This window comes from Macaca thibetana, chromosome 17 (assembly GCF_024542745.1).
Source record: "Macaca thibetana thibetana isolate TM-01 chromosome 17, ASM2454274v1, whole genome shotgun sequence".
Lineage (NCBI taxonomy): Eukaryota > Metazoa > Chordata > Mammalia > Primates > Cercopithecidae > Macaca > Macaca thibetana.
This window is the reverse complement of record NC_065594.1, coordinates 30909338-30927566: the sequence shown is the minus strand read 5'-3', so window position 1 is coordinate 30927566 and position 18229 is coordinate 30909338. Positions and strand designations below refer to the sequence as shown.

Sequence of the window (18229 nt, the reverse complement as noted above, 5' to 3'; positions counted from 1 at the left end):
ACACAACTTCACCACAGATACACACACATCCAGAAAAACCTACTATGGGCACTTAACAGGTCAAATGCCCTTGGTTCCCAGTGAGCCCAAAATAAGTATTTAAATAACTATGTGCAGTTTTAGACTTTACTTGATTGACATAAATCTTTGAAATTCTCTGAACAGCAACCATCATGGAATTTTACTTATGAATTACTATAAAAACCAGAGATTTACTTTAAAGCATCATTTAATAAAAAACCAAGACCATTTTTATATAAGCATGGAAAAATCAATGATACGTTTAGCTGTATTAACTAAATGCATACTGGTCTTTTTAGCTAGAGTTCTTTCCCCTTCTCTTGAATTTCCTCATATATGATGAAGCTTCAAAACATTGGAAAGTACATGCTCAGGGTTGTCTCCTAGTAGAAGTGATGGGCTTGAGCCGTTCTTAGTGATGTCTGGTCTGATCCCTGGGTGGTCATCAACATAAAATGGTGTGGTATCTGGCCACAGACAGTGGCCACAGAATAGCATTTTTCTCTCAACTAAGTAACTTCAACTTCCAAAATAATTATATAGAGAACCCTGAACTCATTAGGAGTATCCTTCAATCAATTCCATCTAGACTTTAAAATCTACACACAACATTCTATGATATTTTCTAACAGCAAGCAAATTTGCATTTCTTTTTTATTCCTTTTAGAAAGAGGTTTTGGTTAGATTTTGCCAGCCCGAGGTAGACCTGTTAAAGAGAATAGGAGACTATGTAGCTTCAGGCAAATGAAATATATTCTAAATTACAGAAGGGAATTAGTCGCAGCTGTATCTAAAAGAATAGACACAAATGGCTGGAATAGATGCAGAGCCAGAATTTAACAGTTACCTCAGAAATGTTTTTGTCCGTTTCTTTTCTTTTTTCTTCCAGTTTCCTTTCAATACCTACAATTCCTACAGCCCTTATTCTTCCTGGCTGAAAAAAAAAGAAGTAGAAAATAAAACATACAAAATAGGAAGCAAACAAAATCTTTTGTAACCAACCACATTGTGTTTTCAATGGCGGGAAAGGACCCACAAAGAACCAAAGAAAAATAGCATACACTGATGTTTAGCTTCCCTTCAAAACATGTGTTTGTTTCTTGCTGTACATAATGATCTTAAAATCATTCAAGAAAAACCAAATATACAATAAATGGCATATTTTACTCTGCATTTTAGATATAAGTTAAATTTCCTATCATTTTCCTTCTTTGGCAAGCTATTATGTATCAGATACTTAATAGGGTCTCAAAGGTACAAAAAAATCACAGTTTAAATTTTGGTTCTTAATTAACACTTATTATCCAAGCTACTTTCATACATTTGAGTACCTGTCTAGTGTTGGTGATTAATTTAAACAGGCCTGGAAAACATCACCCAGCTGTACTGTCTGTTCTCTCAAATGCCACACTGACTATGAAGCACAGAATTCAGTGGGTGAACTCTACCTTCTATCACCCTAAGAATTATGCTGGTAAGCAGTTATTTATGCTTACTAAGTGTCTGCTGTATAGACAGCACTAAATTAGGTGCTGTGAAAATAATTTTTGTTTTTTTTTTGAGATGAAGTCTCGCCCCTGTCGCCCAGGCTGGAGAGCAATGGCACAATCTTGGCTCACAGCAACCTCTGCCTCCCAGGTTCAAGTGACTCTCCTGCCTCAGCCTTCTGAGCAGCTGGGATTACAGGCATGTACCACCACGCCTGGCTAATTTTTGTATTTTTAGTAGAGACAGGGTTTCACAATGTTGGCCAGGCAGATCTCGAACTCCTGACCTCATGATCTGCCCCGCTTTGGCCTCCCAAAGTGGTGGGATTACAGGCGTGAGCCACCGTGCCCGGTTGAAAATAAATTCTTTATCAGAATGCCATTGCAGTATTTTGTTTTGGGCAAGTTCTACAATCATAGAGTCTTTTTCTTAATGAAGATGTAAGTACAGAGTTGAAAATACTGGATTAGCAAATAGTTTTAAAAATACCTGGGGTCCTCTATTTGTTTGTAATGACTGGGAAACTGGCATATTCTCCCATCTTCTCTGTGTCATTTCCTCTGATAAACGCCTGTAAAACTGTTATGCAAATAAATACACTTTAAATGAGTCAGTCAGATTGTAGCATCCTTGTATAAATCATTACTTAACATTTCCTTCTTTTTTTTTGAGGTGGAGTTTCGCTCTTGTTGCCCAGGCTGGAGTGCAATGGCGTGATCCAGGCTCACCACAACTTCCGCCTCCCTAACTCAAGCGATTCTCCTGCCTCAGCCTCCCAAGTAGCTGGGATTACAGGCATGTGCCACCACACCTAGCTAATTTTGTATTTTTAGTAGAGATGGGGTTTCTCCATATTGGTCAGGCTGGTCTTGAACTCTCGACCTCAGGTGATCTGCCCGCCTCGGCCTCCCAAAGTGCTGGGATTATAGGCGTGAGCCACTGCGCCTGGCCACTTAACATTTCTTTAGTATAAAAGTCTGTTGTTCAGTCATTTGCAGCAAGCCCAGAATTCTCAGAGACATCAAAGAAAATCAAAGGAAATTGTTTTCTTAGATCAGCTTCAGAAAGCACAAAGGAAAAAAAAGAAGGAACTGACCTTCTATATAAAGTAGGCTATTCTCAACAAAGAGATGAGTGACAATGAAATCAATAGACTTACTTTAAACAATCCTGCGTATGTGGATTGTTTTCAATCTATAATGAAACAAACACAGTGCCAGGAAAAATATACAACCATTCTCCATGAAGGAAGCAGAGCATAATTTGTCTAGTTAAAATATAAAACCAAAAAGTAGGACCAAAACATACCTATGCTCACAAATAATCAAATATGTTTTTCATATGCTTAGTGATCACTTGTCAGGAGCACTGGGTGAGGTGCTATAGAAAAAATTAATAATAATTTATGATATTGATGGAGAGAATACATACTTCTAATTATCTTAAGAATTATTGTATAGCAACTTATTTGGAACATATAAACTATTATACTGCAGAATAAGTACTTAAGTGATTAAGATTAACTGGAGTTAATCAAGACAGACAGCCTGATTTAAAGCTGGGGAACCTTCAGATACTGAGATAGTTCAACATATCATTCCATTTATATTCTGTTCATTTAACTAAACTATACCACTGAAAACTCTGCTAGTAGGCAAATGGCATGACTTAGTGTATTTTCCAGCCTCTGTTCCTTCCTTGGGACCACACCCTCTGCTTCCCATTCCCACTGAAACCTAAACTTCATACTCTCCGCTCACTGCTAAGGCTTAGGATATAATAAAATTTTATTGTAAAACTATGGTGAAATCTGGTATGTTGTATAATACTACCTTCCATCATATTAACAAGCCACAGCACACACACACATACACACCACACATACACACACCTTTCTAGTACAATTTTATTCATGTAGAAACTTACCTCAATCTGACCATGTTCTTTGAAGGAGAGTTTGATGTAGGAGTTCTTACTACTCTGGAATGGGCCAGGTTCTTTGTTAGGAGGAGCTGGGTGAAGATGAACCACTATTTTGGCACTGAAGAAAGAACAAATGTAATATATTGAATTGCTTTTCAAAAAATATATATAACTAATTCTACTTTTATAACTTTTTATGTGTTTCAAATCACTTTTAAAATTCATGTAGAAACAAATATCCCAAAAAGCATCCTTTTATAGTGTGTATTAATTCAATATTAATAAAGCTTTCAAAAATCTCTCTACTTAAAACTTATAAGCTATGAACCAAAAAGCTTCAAGTTACTAGCTCTGTAGATTAAATTAGAGTGTGACTTTAGAAAATAAGGTCAAAATAAATTTGCGAAAGTTTGAGTTTATGATTATGGTTTTCCAACTACAAACATCCCCAGAGGTTATAAGGGGGCCTATGATTTCTGCCAAAGCATACACCCTTATTCATTTGAAAACAAAAAGTGAAAACTTATCTGTAAAAATGGCCAGCTGATATTTTATTAAAATTCCATCCAAAACTAACATTCTACAGTGTCATTTGTTGGAAAATGCCACTCAATCAACAGCATGATCTGGAAAGATAGCCAATAGCAAAAACAATTCCGAAAATGCTGTGGCTCTAAGAACACAAACTACCATTATCTTTATGACTATCATTATCTTCTATGCTATTAAAAATACCACTATATTTGGTCAGCTTAATAAGTCTGTTTTCCTCCTTTTTTTTTCAACCTAGTCAATAAGCAATCCTATAAAGATCTGGGAAACTAAAAAACTCAAAGTATCCCAGGTACCTAGTTTAGTGCTTTTTCTGTGTTGATCATGCTATAGATACACACTCAATTTTACTTTTCTTTTTTTGGAACCATATGGTTACCTAAATATTACTGTAAAATTGAAACACCAGGCATTGGGCCTCCTCAATGTGAATGGGTAGGGCCAGTCTTGTAAGGACTCCTCCTATTCCCTTGTGGTAAACTTCTTTAAGTGAAGTGAGAAAATAAACTATGTGAGCAGAATCATAGAACTGTCTGAAACAAATCATCAAGTAGAGCAACAAAATTATGACAATTATGATAAGATAACCAGGCAAAAGCATTTCATAGTCTTTGAAACTAAAAAAAACCCTCAGCCCTACTATCAGATTCTGTGAAAGGACACCCATTGAAAAAGCAGTAAGTATAATCAAATAAAGTTTAAAAGCTCCAAAGTAAGCATAAAAAATCTATGCCAAATTTTGTATATATTCTTTTATCAAGTCATCCAATTACTATACTTCATTAAATTTTAAATCTATGAAATAAAAAAAGCATCTTCAGAGATGTTAAAAGGTGAAATGTACACATCTTGAAATCAATGCAAATATAACTGTTTGAGGGGAGGGGCTGGGAACTAAAGAGAATGCTTGACAAAAGTTAACTTGGCATATTACTGAAGTCCTCCTCACTGGACATGTTTAAAAAATAAGACATTAACGTGAAGGTAAATATTAAAAATTTTTTTTTAGTTTAGATTTCCTTGGAACACAGGAAAGGAAAATTCAAATAACCTGGAAACAACCTTAAAGTTTACTTTTTAGAACTTAATACAGTGGAGAAAATTGATAAGGGGAAAATATAAATCATAATAACAATCTACCCTAAAAATCTATGGCTTAAAAAATCTATGGCTTATTAATTTTTTAAAACATTGGTTTCTTTTATGTCAAATAAATAATATTTTACAGTAAATCATAACATTATGATCAAAGCATGCATTGCATGTCCAGTGAAGCTCAACATTGTTTAACTTCTACTGAAATGCCTAATTATGCTAAACCTAAAGATAAGCCTACATAGGAAAAAAAAATCCCATGCCAATAATATTTGTTCATGTCTCCTCAATGACATGCACTTAAAATATAAAGCCAAGTTTTCGGTATATTTGAATAAACAGGAACATTTGAACTTACACCTTTATACCAAGGAGGCCTCATCTCCTGGTTTGCCTGGGATGGTCCCGTTGTATCCTTGTTACCCTGGTCTAATTGTTCATTGTACCTGCTATTATTCTGATAAATGTCCTGCTTTGTACAGTAACTATTATTATATGCTGTTTAACTCTGCTATCTGAACAAGTAAAACCTGAGAAACAAACTTAATGATCAGGTTAGAAACAGAAGCAAAGTCAGTTATTTTTCTCAAATAGGTTATTTCCGATTTTAAGTATGAAATGACAGGTACACAGGCATGTGAAAGCAAAGTGTCTATGGAAAGATAATGATAACTGGGCCACATTTCTTTTTTTTATTTTTATTTATTTATTTATTTATTATTATTATTTTTGAAACGAGGTCTCGCTCTGTCCCCCAGACGGGAGTGCAGTGGCCCGATCTCGGCTCACTGCAAGCTCCGCCTCCCAGGTTCATGCCATTCTCCTGCCTCAGCCTCCCAAGTAGCTAGGTCTACAGGCACCCACCACCACACCCGGCTAATTTTTTGTATTTTGAGTAGAGACAGGGTTTAACCATGTTAGCCAGATGGTCTCGATCTCCTGACCTCGTGATCTGCCCGCCTCAGCCTCCCAAAGTGCTGGGATTACAGGCGTGAGCCACCGCACCAGGCCCACATTTCTTTATTATGACCCATGTATAATAAACAAGGATATTACAGCAAATTATTCATGCTTAAGAATCAATTCATACATCATTGAGTCTAAGATAGGACCTTCTGACCAATAGCATAACAGGAAATGTTTTCTGTGAATAAAGACTGTACTATATAGACCTTACCTCTTCCCAATTCCAGCTGCCTGTTCTTCAATGAACACAATTTGGGAAAGGAGAACGGCCATGCAACACTCCTAGAAGGAAATCAATAGCTTAAATCAAAGACTCTAAACAACATCCATAACACTCGTCAGAAATCCTTGTTTTATAGCATTACAGTGCCATATACCTTAATAATAAAAACAATGAAAAACAATGATTTTGTTACTTAAACGAACTTAAGGAAAAATTAAATGGAAATGATACTGTGGTGGCATATGGCTGCATGGAAGAACATAAGAAGTTTAAAAGAAGCTGTCACTAGCTTTTGTTTTTACAATGGGTGCATTTTCTTTTTTTTTTTTTTTTTTTTTTTTTGAGACGGAGTCTCGCTCTGTTGCCCAGGCTGGAGTGCAGTGGCGTGATCTTGGCTCACTGCAACCTCTGCCTCCCAGGTTCACACCATTCTCCTGCCTCAGCCTCCCAAGTAGCTGGGACTACAGGCGCCCGCCACCACGCCTGGCTAATTTTTTTGTATTTTTAGTAGAGACGGGGTTTCACCATGTTAGCCAGGATGGTCTCGATCTCCTGACCTCATGATCTGCCTGCCTTGGCCTCCCAAAGTGCGGAGATTACAGGCAGGAGCCACCGGACCCAGCCACAATGGGTGCATTTTCTAAGAGTAATATTTCTACGAAAATGTTTTACTTGTAATATTTTCTTACACTGAAAGCAAAAAACAAAACAGATACGTCAAAACAATTTTAAGGAGGGCATTAATGTAGATGATTTTCTCTTCTTTATAATTTTCCATACTTCACTCATATGCCCACATGCAATTATTAATAGTTTTAAACAAAAAATATTGATGTAGTATCCCTTTATTCATGTTTAACTTTTTTTTTTTTTTTGAGATGGAGTCTCGCTCTGTCGCCCAAGCTAGAGTGCAGTAGTACAATCTTGGCTCACTGCAACCTCTGCCTCCCAGGTTCAAGTGATCCTCCCACCTTAGCTTCCCAAGTAGCTGGGATTATAGGTGTAAGCCACCATGCCTGGCTCATTTTTGTATTTTTAGGAGAAATGGGCTTTCACCACGTTGGACATGCTAGTCTTGAACTCCTGATCTCAAGTGATCCCCCTGCCTCGGCCTCCCAAAGTGCCGGGATTTACAGGCATGAGCCACTGTGTCTAGCCAGTATGTTTAATTTTTTTTTTTTTTTTTTTGAGACGGAGTTTCATTCTTGTTGCCCAGGCTGGAGTGCAATGGCGCAACCTTGGCTCATTGCAACCTCTGCCTCTCAGGTTCAAGCGATTTTCCTGTCTCAGCCTCCCGAGTAGCTGGGATGACAGACATGTGCCACCATGCCCAGCTAATTTTGTATTTTTAGTAGAGATGGGGCTTCTCCATGTTGGTCAGTCTGGTCTCGAACTCCCAACATCAGGTGATCCACTGCCTCAGCCTCCCAAAGTGCTGGGGTTACAGGCATGAGCCACCACACCTGGCCTTAGTTTTAACATATATAAACAGTTATGTTTAATTTTTATGTGACTAGCAATGTAGTAAGTCTAAAATTTGTACAGATGGACCTCTTTATATGATAATCAAAAAATTATACTAAGATTAACTTATCAACATATGGTTTAAGGACATGCATTCTATCCTCCCCAAAAAGATTTATTTCCTGAATATATATTACTTGTAATATATTAGACAATATTAACAGTCTAAGGCAGCAGTCTCCAACCTTTTTTGTATCAGAGACTGGTTTCGTGGAAGACAGTATTTCCTGGAGAGCAGGGCGTTGTGGTTTCGGGGTGAAACTGTTCCACTTCAGATCATCAGGCATTAGACTCTCATAAGGAGTGCACGACCTAGATCCCTTGCATGCACAGTTCACAATATGGTTCGTGCTCCTACGAGAATCTAATGCGTCTGCTGATCTGATGGGAAGTGGAGCTCCGGTGGTAATGCTTGCTTACCTGTCACTCACCCCCTGCTATGTGACCCAGTTCCTAACAGGCCACAGACCAGTACTGGCCCGTGGCCCGGGGAGTTGGGGACTCCCGCTCTAAGGCATGCATTATCAACAGGGGCAATATCAGACCTAGGAGACAAAAATTAGTTCCCAGGGTGCAAAAAAGTCAGATACTGTAATGGTTAGCAGCCCTTCAAGGGCTACAGTACAGTATATAGTTTATTCGTGGTACTAAAATTTCACGGGGGTTTGGGGGAACAATCAGGAAAATAAAAACACAGATGAGATAGCTATCTTACTGGCAATGCTGAAATTAATGTATATATACATTCAGGTTGAAGCTCTAGGAAATAAAGATATATATCAGCTCTACATACATATAACTCTCCATCTTCCTTAAAAAAACAAAAAACAAAAACAGGTTGGGCAAGGTGGCTTACAACTGTAATCCCAGAACTTTGGGAGGCCGAGGTGGGCGGATCGCGAGGTCAGGTCAGCCTGAACAATATGGCTAAACCCTGTCTCTATTAAAAAATACAAGAATTAGCTGGGCATGGTGGCGCATGCCTGTAATCCCAGCTACTCGGGAGGCTGAGGCAGGAGAATCGCTTGAACCTGGGAGGCGGAGGTTGCAGTGAGCCGAGATCACACCACTGCACTCCAGCCTGGGTGACAGAGCAAGACTCTGTCTCAAACAAAAAAAAAAGGGGGGGTGTGGGGGACTCCTCTTGCTGAGTGACTTAGAGACAGATCTCAATATCTAGATAAAGGCATGCACTTGATGGCAGGCCTAGTCTCCTGATTCTCAACAACAAACTAGAACACAATTTGGTTTTAAGGACATACGAGCTCTTTTTAAAGACTCCCTCACAACTGATGGGGGAATTATTCCCCTGTTATACATGGACCATTTAGATATAGAGTAGAATTTGGTATTTAAAAAACATGATTCTCCATCCAGTAACTACATGGACTTTTCTGGAGCTGAATAAGGGACAACACACTAACTCCTGTTTCTGCACTCCATTCAGAGAAATTATACGGGACACACTCTTTTGTCATTCAGAAAAGGAAAATTTATTATTGCATTCATTATATAAGTTTTATCAGAAATGAAAAAAGAAGAAAAAGTTTCAGTGATTTAAAACCTACAATGGTGGCTCACTCCTGTAGTCCCGGCTACTCGGGAGGTTGAGGCCAGGAGAATCACTTGAGCCCAGAAGTTAGAGATCAGCCTGGGCAATACAGCAAGACCCCGTCTCTAAAAAATAAATAAACAAAATAAAACCTTCAACAGATGTAAAAAACTGTATCTTACATGATTTTTCTGATCTCTCCAAATCAGTCGGTGTGTACTAAGAAGGAGAGTCCCAGCATCAAATTTTATCTAGAAAGAAAGAGCATCACAAAATATTAATAACATACCACTCACTGTGGTTCAGATTTTCTTCTTCATAAATTATACAACACTAAGTTAATCATATAAATAAACATTTCATTTTTAGAATAGGCTTACCACAAAGTAAAGAGAACCAATGCTACATACTTCATAAGCTATCTGTATAGTCTTGACAGAATTAGAAAAAAATGCAAATAACAACCAGGTATGATACACATTCATACTCTGCAATCCATGCAAAGGTTAAAAAGAAATGATGAGGTAGAACTGCATGGATTACCATAGAACTCTAAGACACTGGATGAGTGGGAAAGAAAGTGATTTATAGCAATTTACAATATTACATATGCTGTATATATGTGTGTTTGTAGAAACACAAGTAGTGAAAAGGGTCTAAAAGGAACACACAATTATCTGTTAACAATCATTATCTCAGAAAAAGTGTGAGGAAAGGGGTAGAAGGGAAGCGAAGAGCTCTTTTTTACCTCTAAACTTCACTACTGATTGAATTTCTTTGCAACTGAATTCATGTATAACACTCATAACATTTTTTAATAAAAACAAAATCCAGGAATAGATACAAATACATACAAAAATAAATATGGATGGAGATTAAATCAATGGCAGTGGGACAACTGGGTTGCCAGGTAGGAAAAAGAAAAACCCGTATGTCTGGATTTATACCTAATACAATGCACCAAAATGAATTCTAGATGGATCAATCAAGTAAAAAACGAAAAAAATTATAAAAGCACTAGAAAAAAATCATGAGATAATTTTTAAATAATCTGAGGGGAGAAGACCTTTCTAAGAAGGCGTAAAACCCATTAGCATTAAATGAAAACCCCCAAATTCATATGTTGAAGGCCTAACCCTCAACGCGATGGTATTTGGTGATGGAACCATTGGGAAGTGATTAGGTTTAGAAGGTCGTGAGGTGGGGCCCTCATGATGGGACTAGTATCCTTATGAGAAGAGGAAGAGACAGGAGGGCTTCATCTCCATGAACACGTGCTGAGAAAAGACCATGCAAGTACACAAGCAAATGGTGGCCATCTGCAAGCCAGGAAGAGTGTCCTTACCAAGAACCAAATCTGTCAGCACCTTGATCTTAGACTTCCCAGTCTCCAGAACTATGAGAAATAAACGCCTGTTGTTTAAGCCACCCAGGCTATGGTATTTTGTTTTAGCAGCCGAGCTGACTAGGACATACTCTTTAGGTATGTATCACCTATTCAAAATATAAATTTTAAAATGTTCTTCAAAACTTCAATACAATCACAAAGAAATGCCAGCTAGGTCTTTAGGACCAAAACTTTAACCCTCACTACTTGTTACTGTGCCCTGAAAGTTATATAAATAAGCAAGTTTTAGAATTGGAACCCAAGAGATTAATGAATTAAACCCCTGCGTTTCTGTTAAAAGCAAGATATATATTGGAAGTTTCTATTTCGAGTTACTAGAAAGTGGAATTTGCCATAAGGTAGGGCTTGCTTGTGTCCTTTCCAGGAATATTCAGTTATTTTAAAAGTTACATTTGATGCTAAGTGGGAGCTGAAAAACAAAAAAAAAGTTAAAAGGATAGTCCCATTTATAAGGCAATATTACAACATAAATACTAAGGAAAGCATTTTAGTGAGTGTCCAATTTATTAAAATAAGGCTGAATTGTTTTGAATTTAAAATAATATGTTAAAAATATGGCTGGGCGCTGTGGCTCACGCCTATAATCCCAGGACTTTGGGAGGCCCAGGCGGGTGGACCACGAGGTCAGGAGATCAAGACCATCATGGCTAACACGGTGAAAACCTGTCTCTACTAAAAAAATACAAAACAATTAGCCAGGCATGGTGGTGGGCACCTGTAGTCCCAGCTACTCGGAGGCTGAGGCAGGAGAATGGCATGAACCCAGGAGGCGGAGCTTACAGTGAGCCAAGATTGTGCCACTGCACTCCAGCCTGGGCGACACAGCGAGACTCCATCTCCCCCCGCAAAAAAAAAAAAAAAAAAAAAAAAATTGATCTGACTTCAGCACTCACTGAAAAGTTATTACCCTGGTTTTTTTTATTTACATATTTTCTGTTATAAAAGTAATGCATGTTCAGTGTTGAAAATCTGGAAAATATTTAGAGTCTGAAAAAGAAAATGAAATAAATTCATACCAGCCAGAGTGTGTGTGTATATATACATAGATGTTTATGTATACATATGTATAATCTTTAAATAGAATAGGATAGTTTTATAACTATTATTAATAGTATAGTTATAAAATATAGTTAGCAACCTATCATTGGCAATTCCTCATGCTAATTAGGGCATGCCATAAATCTTTTTTTTTTTTTGAGATGGAATTTCGCTCTTGTTGCCCAGGCTGGAGTGCAACAGCACAATCTCGGCTCACTGCAACTTCTGCCACCCGGGTTCAAGTCATTCTCCTGCCTCAGCCTCCCAAGTAGCTGGGATTACAGGCCCCGCCACCACGCCCAGCTAATTTTTTGTGTTTTTAGTAGAGATGGGGTTTCACCATGTTGGCCAGGCTGGTCTTGAACTCCTGACCTCAGGTGATCCACCCACCTCAGCCTCTCAAAGTGCTGGGATTATAGGCGTGAGCCACCACACCTGGCCTCATGCCATAATTTAATTAACCAATCCCTATGGTGGACATTCAGATTGCTTCCAATTTTTCCATATATAATAATATTATATGTAATATTATAATAACATCTGAGATGAGCATTCTCCACATGTAATATTTTTATGCATCTCTGATTCTTTCCCAAGGGTAAATTCCTAAAAGTGAAATAGTTAGCTGAAAAAGAATAAACATTTCTAAATCTTCTGATATATGCTGCCAATTTGCAACTTTACACAGTACTAACATTATTTTTTAAATTAGCTGAGGCTGCAGAAGTGTCTGTGAATTCAAACAAATGACCTGCCTACACTCCTTACGAAAGTAAACACATTATCCAGTCATAATGAGCCCATGAAAACTGTGCCTGTATAAACAAGCAAGTATGCATGTATTATTCATAAGAGGCACTTGGGCGGTGGGAAGAGCAGTCCATTGGATCTGGTTTGCAATTCTATCTCCACCAGTTACTAGTTGTGTGACCTTGGACAGCTCAGTTTTCTCAACTATCAGCTGTGGGTGTCAGTTTCCTCATCTTTGGGAAGATTAGCTGTATTAAACATTACATCAAGGGTGGCACCGGTGGCTGCCATATTATGAAGTCCTTTTTTTTTTTTTCCGAGGCAGAATCTCGCTCAGTTGCCTAGGCTGGAGTGCAGTGGCACGATCTCGGCTCACTGTAGCTTCATGAACAAAGCACAGGCTTTGATTCTGATCAACAGAGATTTAAATCTCTCTCTGTGGATCTTAGGCAAGTCACTGTATCTCTTCGAGTTACTTTCTCATTCAGTAAAATACCTCATATTCCTGTTGAGAGGATTAAATGAGATGACATATACAGCTCTTGGCTCACAGTAGGTACTTTAATTATTCAGGTTTTTAAAAAAATGTGTTTCACACCTACAACCAGCCAGGAGATACAAGGATGAGCAAGGCACACCTTCTGTGCTCCAGGAACAATCAAACTAGTCTAGAAGACAGCCATGCGCACGCTTGCCCAGAGAATGGGTTGGGATGCAAAACTATGAAGACTAAGCCATCTGGACTGCAGTCCCTAGGCCAAAGGAGCCAGTGAGGCATCCTAAAAGGGAGACTAACTTCATCAGATTTGGGGGCTAATGTGTGTAGCCTTGTAGAGTCTTTAGCACCACAGAAGTCTGGAAACCTTCCAACAGGTGAAGGAAGCCAGGATACCGCACTTCCCCCAGAATGTACCTCATTCAGCCTAGGGACCACATAGCTGCAAGGCAGCTCAGCAAGTGACTAAGTCCAGCTCTGGGGCACAGTGGTAAGGAGAACTCTCTTAGAGCTCCACTCCAATTTCAAGCTTTTAGAAGAGTTAATTCTGGACTAGATCACAGGGTCTCAAGCAATGTTTTCCCCATGATTTGTTTCTTAAACCTCTGACATCTATATACTTGTCTGCTAATACAAGCAGCAAAAATTTTAAAGTAAAAATTAAAACTCGCTGGTTCAACAATGTATTTTTCATATAAAACTACTAATGGCTGTTATTTTACACTGTTTTAAATCTATCACAGCTATGCTGCCTGCCAGCAAAGGTGTTCCTAGTCTTCAAATTGGAGTTCCATAGAACTGTATCATGCCACGCTCTGCAAAAGCATGACTTCCTAGTGCTGCCTCAGGGAGTGGCACTGGAGGAGTCTCTGAGGACAGATCTACCACTGTCAACATTCAGTTCCTCTCAAAGGGGACCAGCCTGGCCAATATGGTGAAACCCCGTCTCTACTAAATATACAAAAATTAGCTGGGCGTGGTTGCAGGCGCCTGTAGTCCCAGCTACTCAGGAGGCTGAGGCAGGAGAATGACGTGAACCCGGGAGGCGGAGGTTGCAGTGAGCCGAGCTCGCGCCACTGCACTCCAGGCTGGCCACAGAGCAAGACTCCATCTCAAAATTAATTAATTAATTAAATTAAGAAGTGCTAAGGCAGTAAGTGAAGTTAGGTCCAAGCAAATTATTTAAGGAAAAGACCTTTACTCAATAATACAGGCAACCAGCCCATAGAAAATGCCCTAAGGGAGTCAGAGGACCGGGTCCAAAGTCACCTGTGCCTGTAAATAGCTGTAAGTACTGACCAGGAAAAGATATGAGTTCAGTAACTTATATCAAAGTACAGCGGAAAGTGTCGTTAATAAAACGGCAAGGGAAGAGAGGCAGCAAATTAAAACTTCTGGAAACCAAAAATGCTTGTGGGTAAGTGAGTTTTAAATTTTTTCTAATTCCAGTTTATACATTTCAATCCAGGACAAAAGATTTCATAGTTTCAACAAAGTATCTACAAAATATTTACTTACACTTCCTATTTCTCCTCTCGATTTGAAAACGCACCTTCTAAGATTTATGCTTGCATTACAAGGCACGGTCTACTATTAATATAACACTTTACAAAACATACGCTCAGAACGCCTTTCAAAAGCAATTAGAAAACAGAACAAAAACCCAAAAGCCTTTGGCAAGGGCATTCCAATAAGGCACTGATACCTCTTTAGGAAATCCTTTCGAAGCAATCCCTCACCCCTCTGCCCAGATATGCTAATCCCTCCGACTGCATGAGGTCCAAGCTAAAGCTTCCGCTGGGGACCGTACGGCCACCGCGCCCTCCTCACAGAAAGGCGGAACCTGGCTGTCGGGTGCCGACACCGAGGCTGGTGTAGTCAGGGGGTCTGGAAACACGCCAAGGAAGTCGACTGCCGGATCGCCGCCCGGCGCCCGCAGACTGCGAGCGCTCCTTCTCCCGGGCGCTGCGGCTGTGCTCTCCCGGAAGCATTCCGGGCAGAGAGAAGCAGACGCGATCCGCGCCTGCTGGGAACCGTGCCAAAGTTGGGACCCGAGCGGGGGAGGCGGCCGAGCGCCCCACGCTGCGTGCGACCGACCGGCGGGGAGCGCAAGAGCGCTGCGCCCCACACAGAGGCCGGCCGAGCCGCCGAGGGCCGTGAGCTAGGCCGGGGACCGGGCCACACCGAGCCGGGCCGCGCGCCCACCGGGGACCCCTTCCGCCAGCCCCTTGGGAAGGCTGGCCGACGCCCTACCTTCTCCTCGCCATCGTAGATTCGCACCCCGCGCTGCTGGATCACCAGGGTCTCGTTGATCTCCAGGAGGCCGCTGGTCCAAACGAATCGGTCCATGGCCGCCGCCACCTAGCCCCGGCGCTCCCGGGCCGCGAGCCGCAAGCCGGGCGGCCTGTGGCGCCCCCTAGCGTCGGACGGGGCGGAGAAGGGTCGGGGCTGGTGAGGGAGGGAGGGAGCGGCCTGGCCGCGAGCAGGCGCGGCTGCGAGGTGCGCCCGGGGACGTGGAGACGTGCTTGGAGCGCCCCCTGGCGGTCCATTAGCCGCCGGCCTTTTAGAACCCTTGATCAGCTAGCTGTCCACCCCATTCTAAATTCAGAGCTTACGGGCGCGCGAGGGAGCCCTGACCACAGCTTAGCCTTGCTTATTGTGCATTATGCCAGCATGTTTGTGGCAGTTTTCTTGTCAGTGCCCAGAATATTGCCATATTCATTAATGATTGTAAATAATCATAACCCCTCTCCTTCAAATGAATGTTTATGGCACGCATTGTTTCTATACAGGTGCAGTTAGTACTACCTGTGCTGCTCTTTTTTTCCCTTTAAGATTATCTTTATATTGTAACACAAAGGATAAATGCTTGAGGTAACGGATACCTCATTTACCCTGATGTGATTATCACACACTGTATGCCTGCATCAAAATATCCCATATACCCCAGAAATATATACACCTATATACCCACACAAATTAATTTTTTTTTTAACTGGGGGAAACAGATTTTATTTAACCGGGCTTGGTGGCGCGCGCCTGTATTCCCAGCTGCTTCCGAAGCTGAGGCGGGAGGATTGCTTGAGCCCAGGAGTTTGACACCAGTGGGCGACGTAGAAAGACCCTCTCCCCCTCCACCCCAACTCCCCCACGCCACTCCATGCCCCAACCCCCAGGCTCAGAAAAAAAAGATTATTTTTATTTAGGCATTTCCAATATTAATACAGACCTCATGCGTGAATTTACATTTCAATATGTAGTTCCTCTATAATTTAGCTGTTTGTTGGCAAAGCCATCCATGGCTGCTGCTCTCACCCACCAGGCGACCTCGTGCCTCTAGCCATTTCATTTTTGTATTTTGCTATATAAATGGAACACCTGGCTGGGCGCGGTGGCTCACGCTTGTAATCCTAGCACTTTGGGAGGCCAGATCACGAGGTCAGGGGTTCGAGACAAGCCTGGCCAACATAGTGAAACCCTGGGTCTACTAAAAATACAAAAAATTAGCCCGGCGTGGTGGCGGGTGCCTGTAATCCCAGCTACTCGGGAGGCTAAAGCAGGAGAATCGCTTGAACCCGGGAGGTGGAGGTTGCAGTGAGCCGAGATCACGCCATTGCACTCCAGCGACAGAATGAGACTCTGCCTCAGAATAAATAAATAAATAATAAATAAATAAATGGAGCACCTTATAGATGTCCTTCTGCAACTGATATTTCTTTTTAGGATTATTTTCTTACAATGTCTTCCTAAAATAGAACGACTGCTTTAAAGGTTGTGAACATATTTTAGAGAGCCTACTACTTATTGGGGTCTTAACTAAGGCTGCCTGCCCACGTGGGCAGAGGGGCAAAGGGGCAGAGGGACAGAGGGCAGGCTTGCTCTCTGCTCCCAGGGCTCCACATTTCCCCCAGTCGTGGAGTCAGTAGTCTGTGGCCAGGCTTTAAAGGAAAGGCAAGGCTCTTTCCAATGAATATAAGCAATCTCTCCCCCGAAATGAATTGCTACTTTTACCGTGTTCTAAAATCCTGTGTGTATTTTGGTCTATTTCTAAACAGTGTCTTCTGTATTTCATATTTTTCAATTTCCATCATGACCATATGCCCAATAACTAAAAGTTCTTTGAAAACATTTGATTTGCTGTATTACGCTATCAATATATATCACAATTTACCGTCATTGCCTGATTTTTGAGTATTTGATTGTTTACCAACTTTTTAGTCTTTTTGAATTGAAAGTAACATGTGACCTAAGAGTCCTAATCAGATGTGGAACTGTGCAGTTTTGCCTGGGCTTTGCAATGATCAAAATGTTAGGCAGTGAGGACATTTGCAAGGTATGTTTTCTGCCCTTGAGTGATGTACAGTCTGTACTACACAAATAGAAGCCTGGCATATGATAGCTGCTGGGATAGACAACTGTACAAGGGTTTCCTGTATCCAGGCTGGAGCATGGAGAAATGTCATGTGGCTTATATATGGCAATAAATGAATAGACAAAAGATTTTAATTTTTATGAAGTCCAGTGTATTTTTTTCTTTCATAGTTCATGGAATTTGCCTATTTAAGAAATCTTTTTTCCACAAACTGGTTATGAAATCTTTGCCTAACACAAAGTCACTAAGATTTTCTCCTATAATTTCTTCTAGAAGCTTCATAGTTTTGGTTCTTACATTTAGGTCTATGCTTTTTTTTTTTTTTTTTTTTTTTTTTTGAGACGGAGTCTCACTCTGCCGCCCAGGCTGGAGTACAGTGGCGCGATCTTGGCTCACTGCAGCCACTGCCTCAAGGGTTCAAGCGATTCCTCTGCCTCAGCCTCCTGAGTAGCTGGGATTACAGGCGTCTGCCACCATGCCCGGCTAATTTTTGTATATTTAGTAGAGACGGGGTTTCACCATGTTGGCAAAGCTGGTCTTGAACCCCTGACCTCAGGTGATCCACCCACCTTGGCCTCCCAAAGTGCTGGGATTACAGGCATGAGCCACCACGCCCGGCCATCCCCAGGATGTTTTTGCCAGGACCTCCCACCTTCTGAATCAGATGGTTCCTTTCAGTCCCAATCCTGCTAGACTTCTGTAGTGCCCAACACTGTGGTCCATTACCTCTTTCTTCAGCTTCTCTCTTCTCCAGACTTTGTGACCCCATTGTGTCCCCATTGTCCTCCTTTCAGATTGTCCTTCCCTGTTCTCTCACAGGC

At 40.8% G+C, this 18229-nt stretch overlaps 1 protein-coding gene and 1 long non-coding RNA gene across 4 annotated transcripts in view; both read right to left on the bottom strand.

The window, feature by feature from the left end:
- VPS36 (vacuolar protein sorting 36 homolog) overlaps positions 1–15467 on the bottom strand; it is a 36490-nt gene extending 21023 nt beyond the window's left edge. Inside the window, exons 1-6 of one of the 3 annotated variants that reach the window (XM_050766335.1) lie at positions 15290–15467; positions 9527–9595; positions 6257–6327; positions 3436–3550; positions 1999–2088; positions 869–955 (exon numbers count right to left, since the gene is read on the bottom strand). In XM_050766335.1, the coding sequence (XP_050622292.1) occupies positions 869–955; positions 1999–2088; positions 3436–3550; positions 6257–6327; positions 9527–9595; positions 15290–15385 (528 nt within the window). In that variant the 5' untranslated portion in view covers positions 15386–15467. Of the gene's footprint in view, positions 1–868; positions 956–1998; positions 2089–3435; positions 3551–6256; positions 6328–9526; positions 9596–14741; positions 14863–15289 lie in introns of those variants that run through there. The other 2 variants (XM_050766337.1, XM_050766336.1) reach the window with 2 other exon arrangements.
- The window catches only part of LOC126940490 (uncharacterized), a 247711-nt gene that overhangs the window by 81195 nt on the left and 148287 nt on the right, over positions 1–18229 (bottom strand). The window lies entirely within an intron of this gene.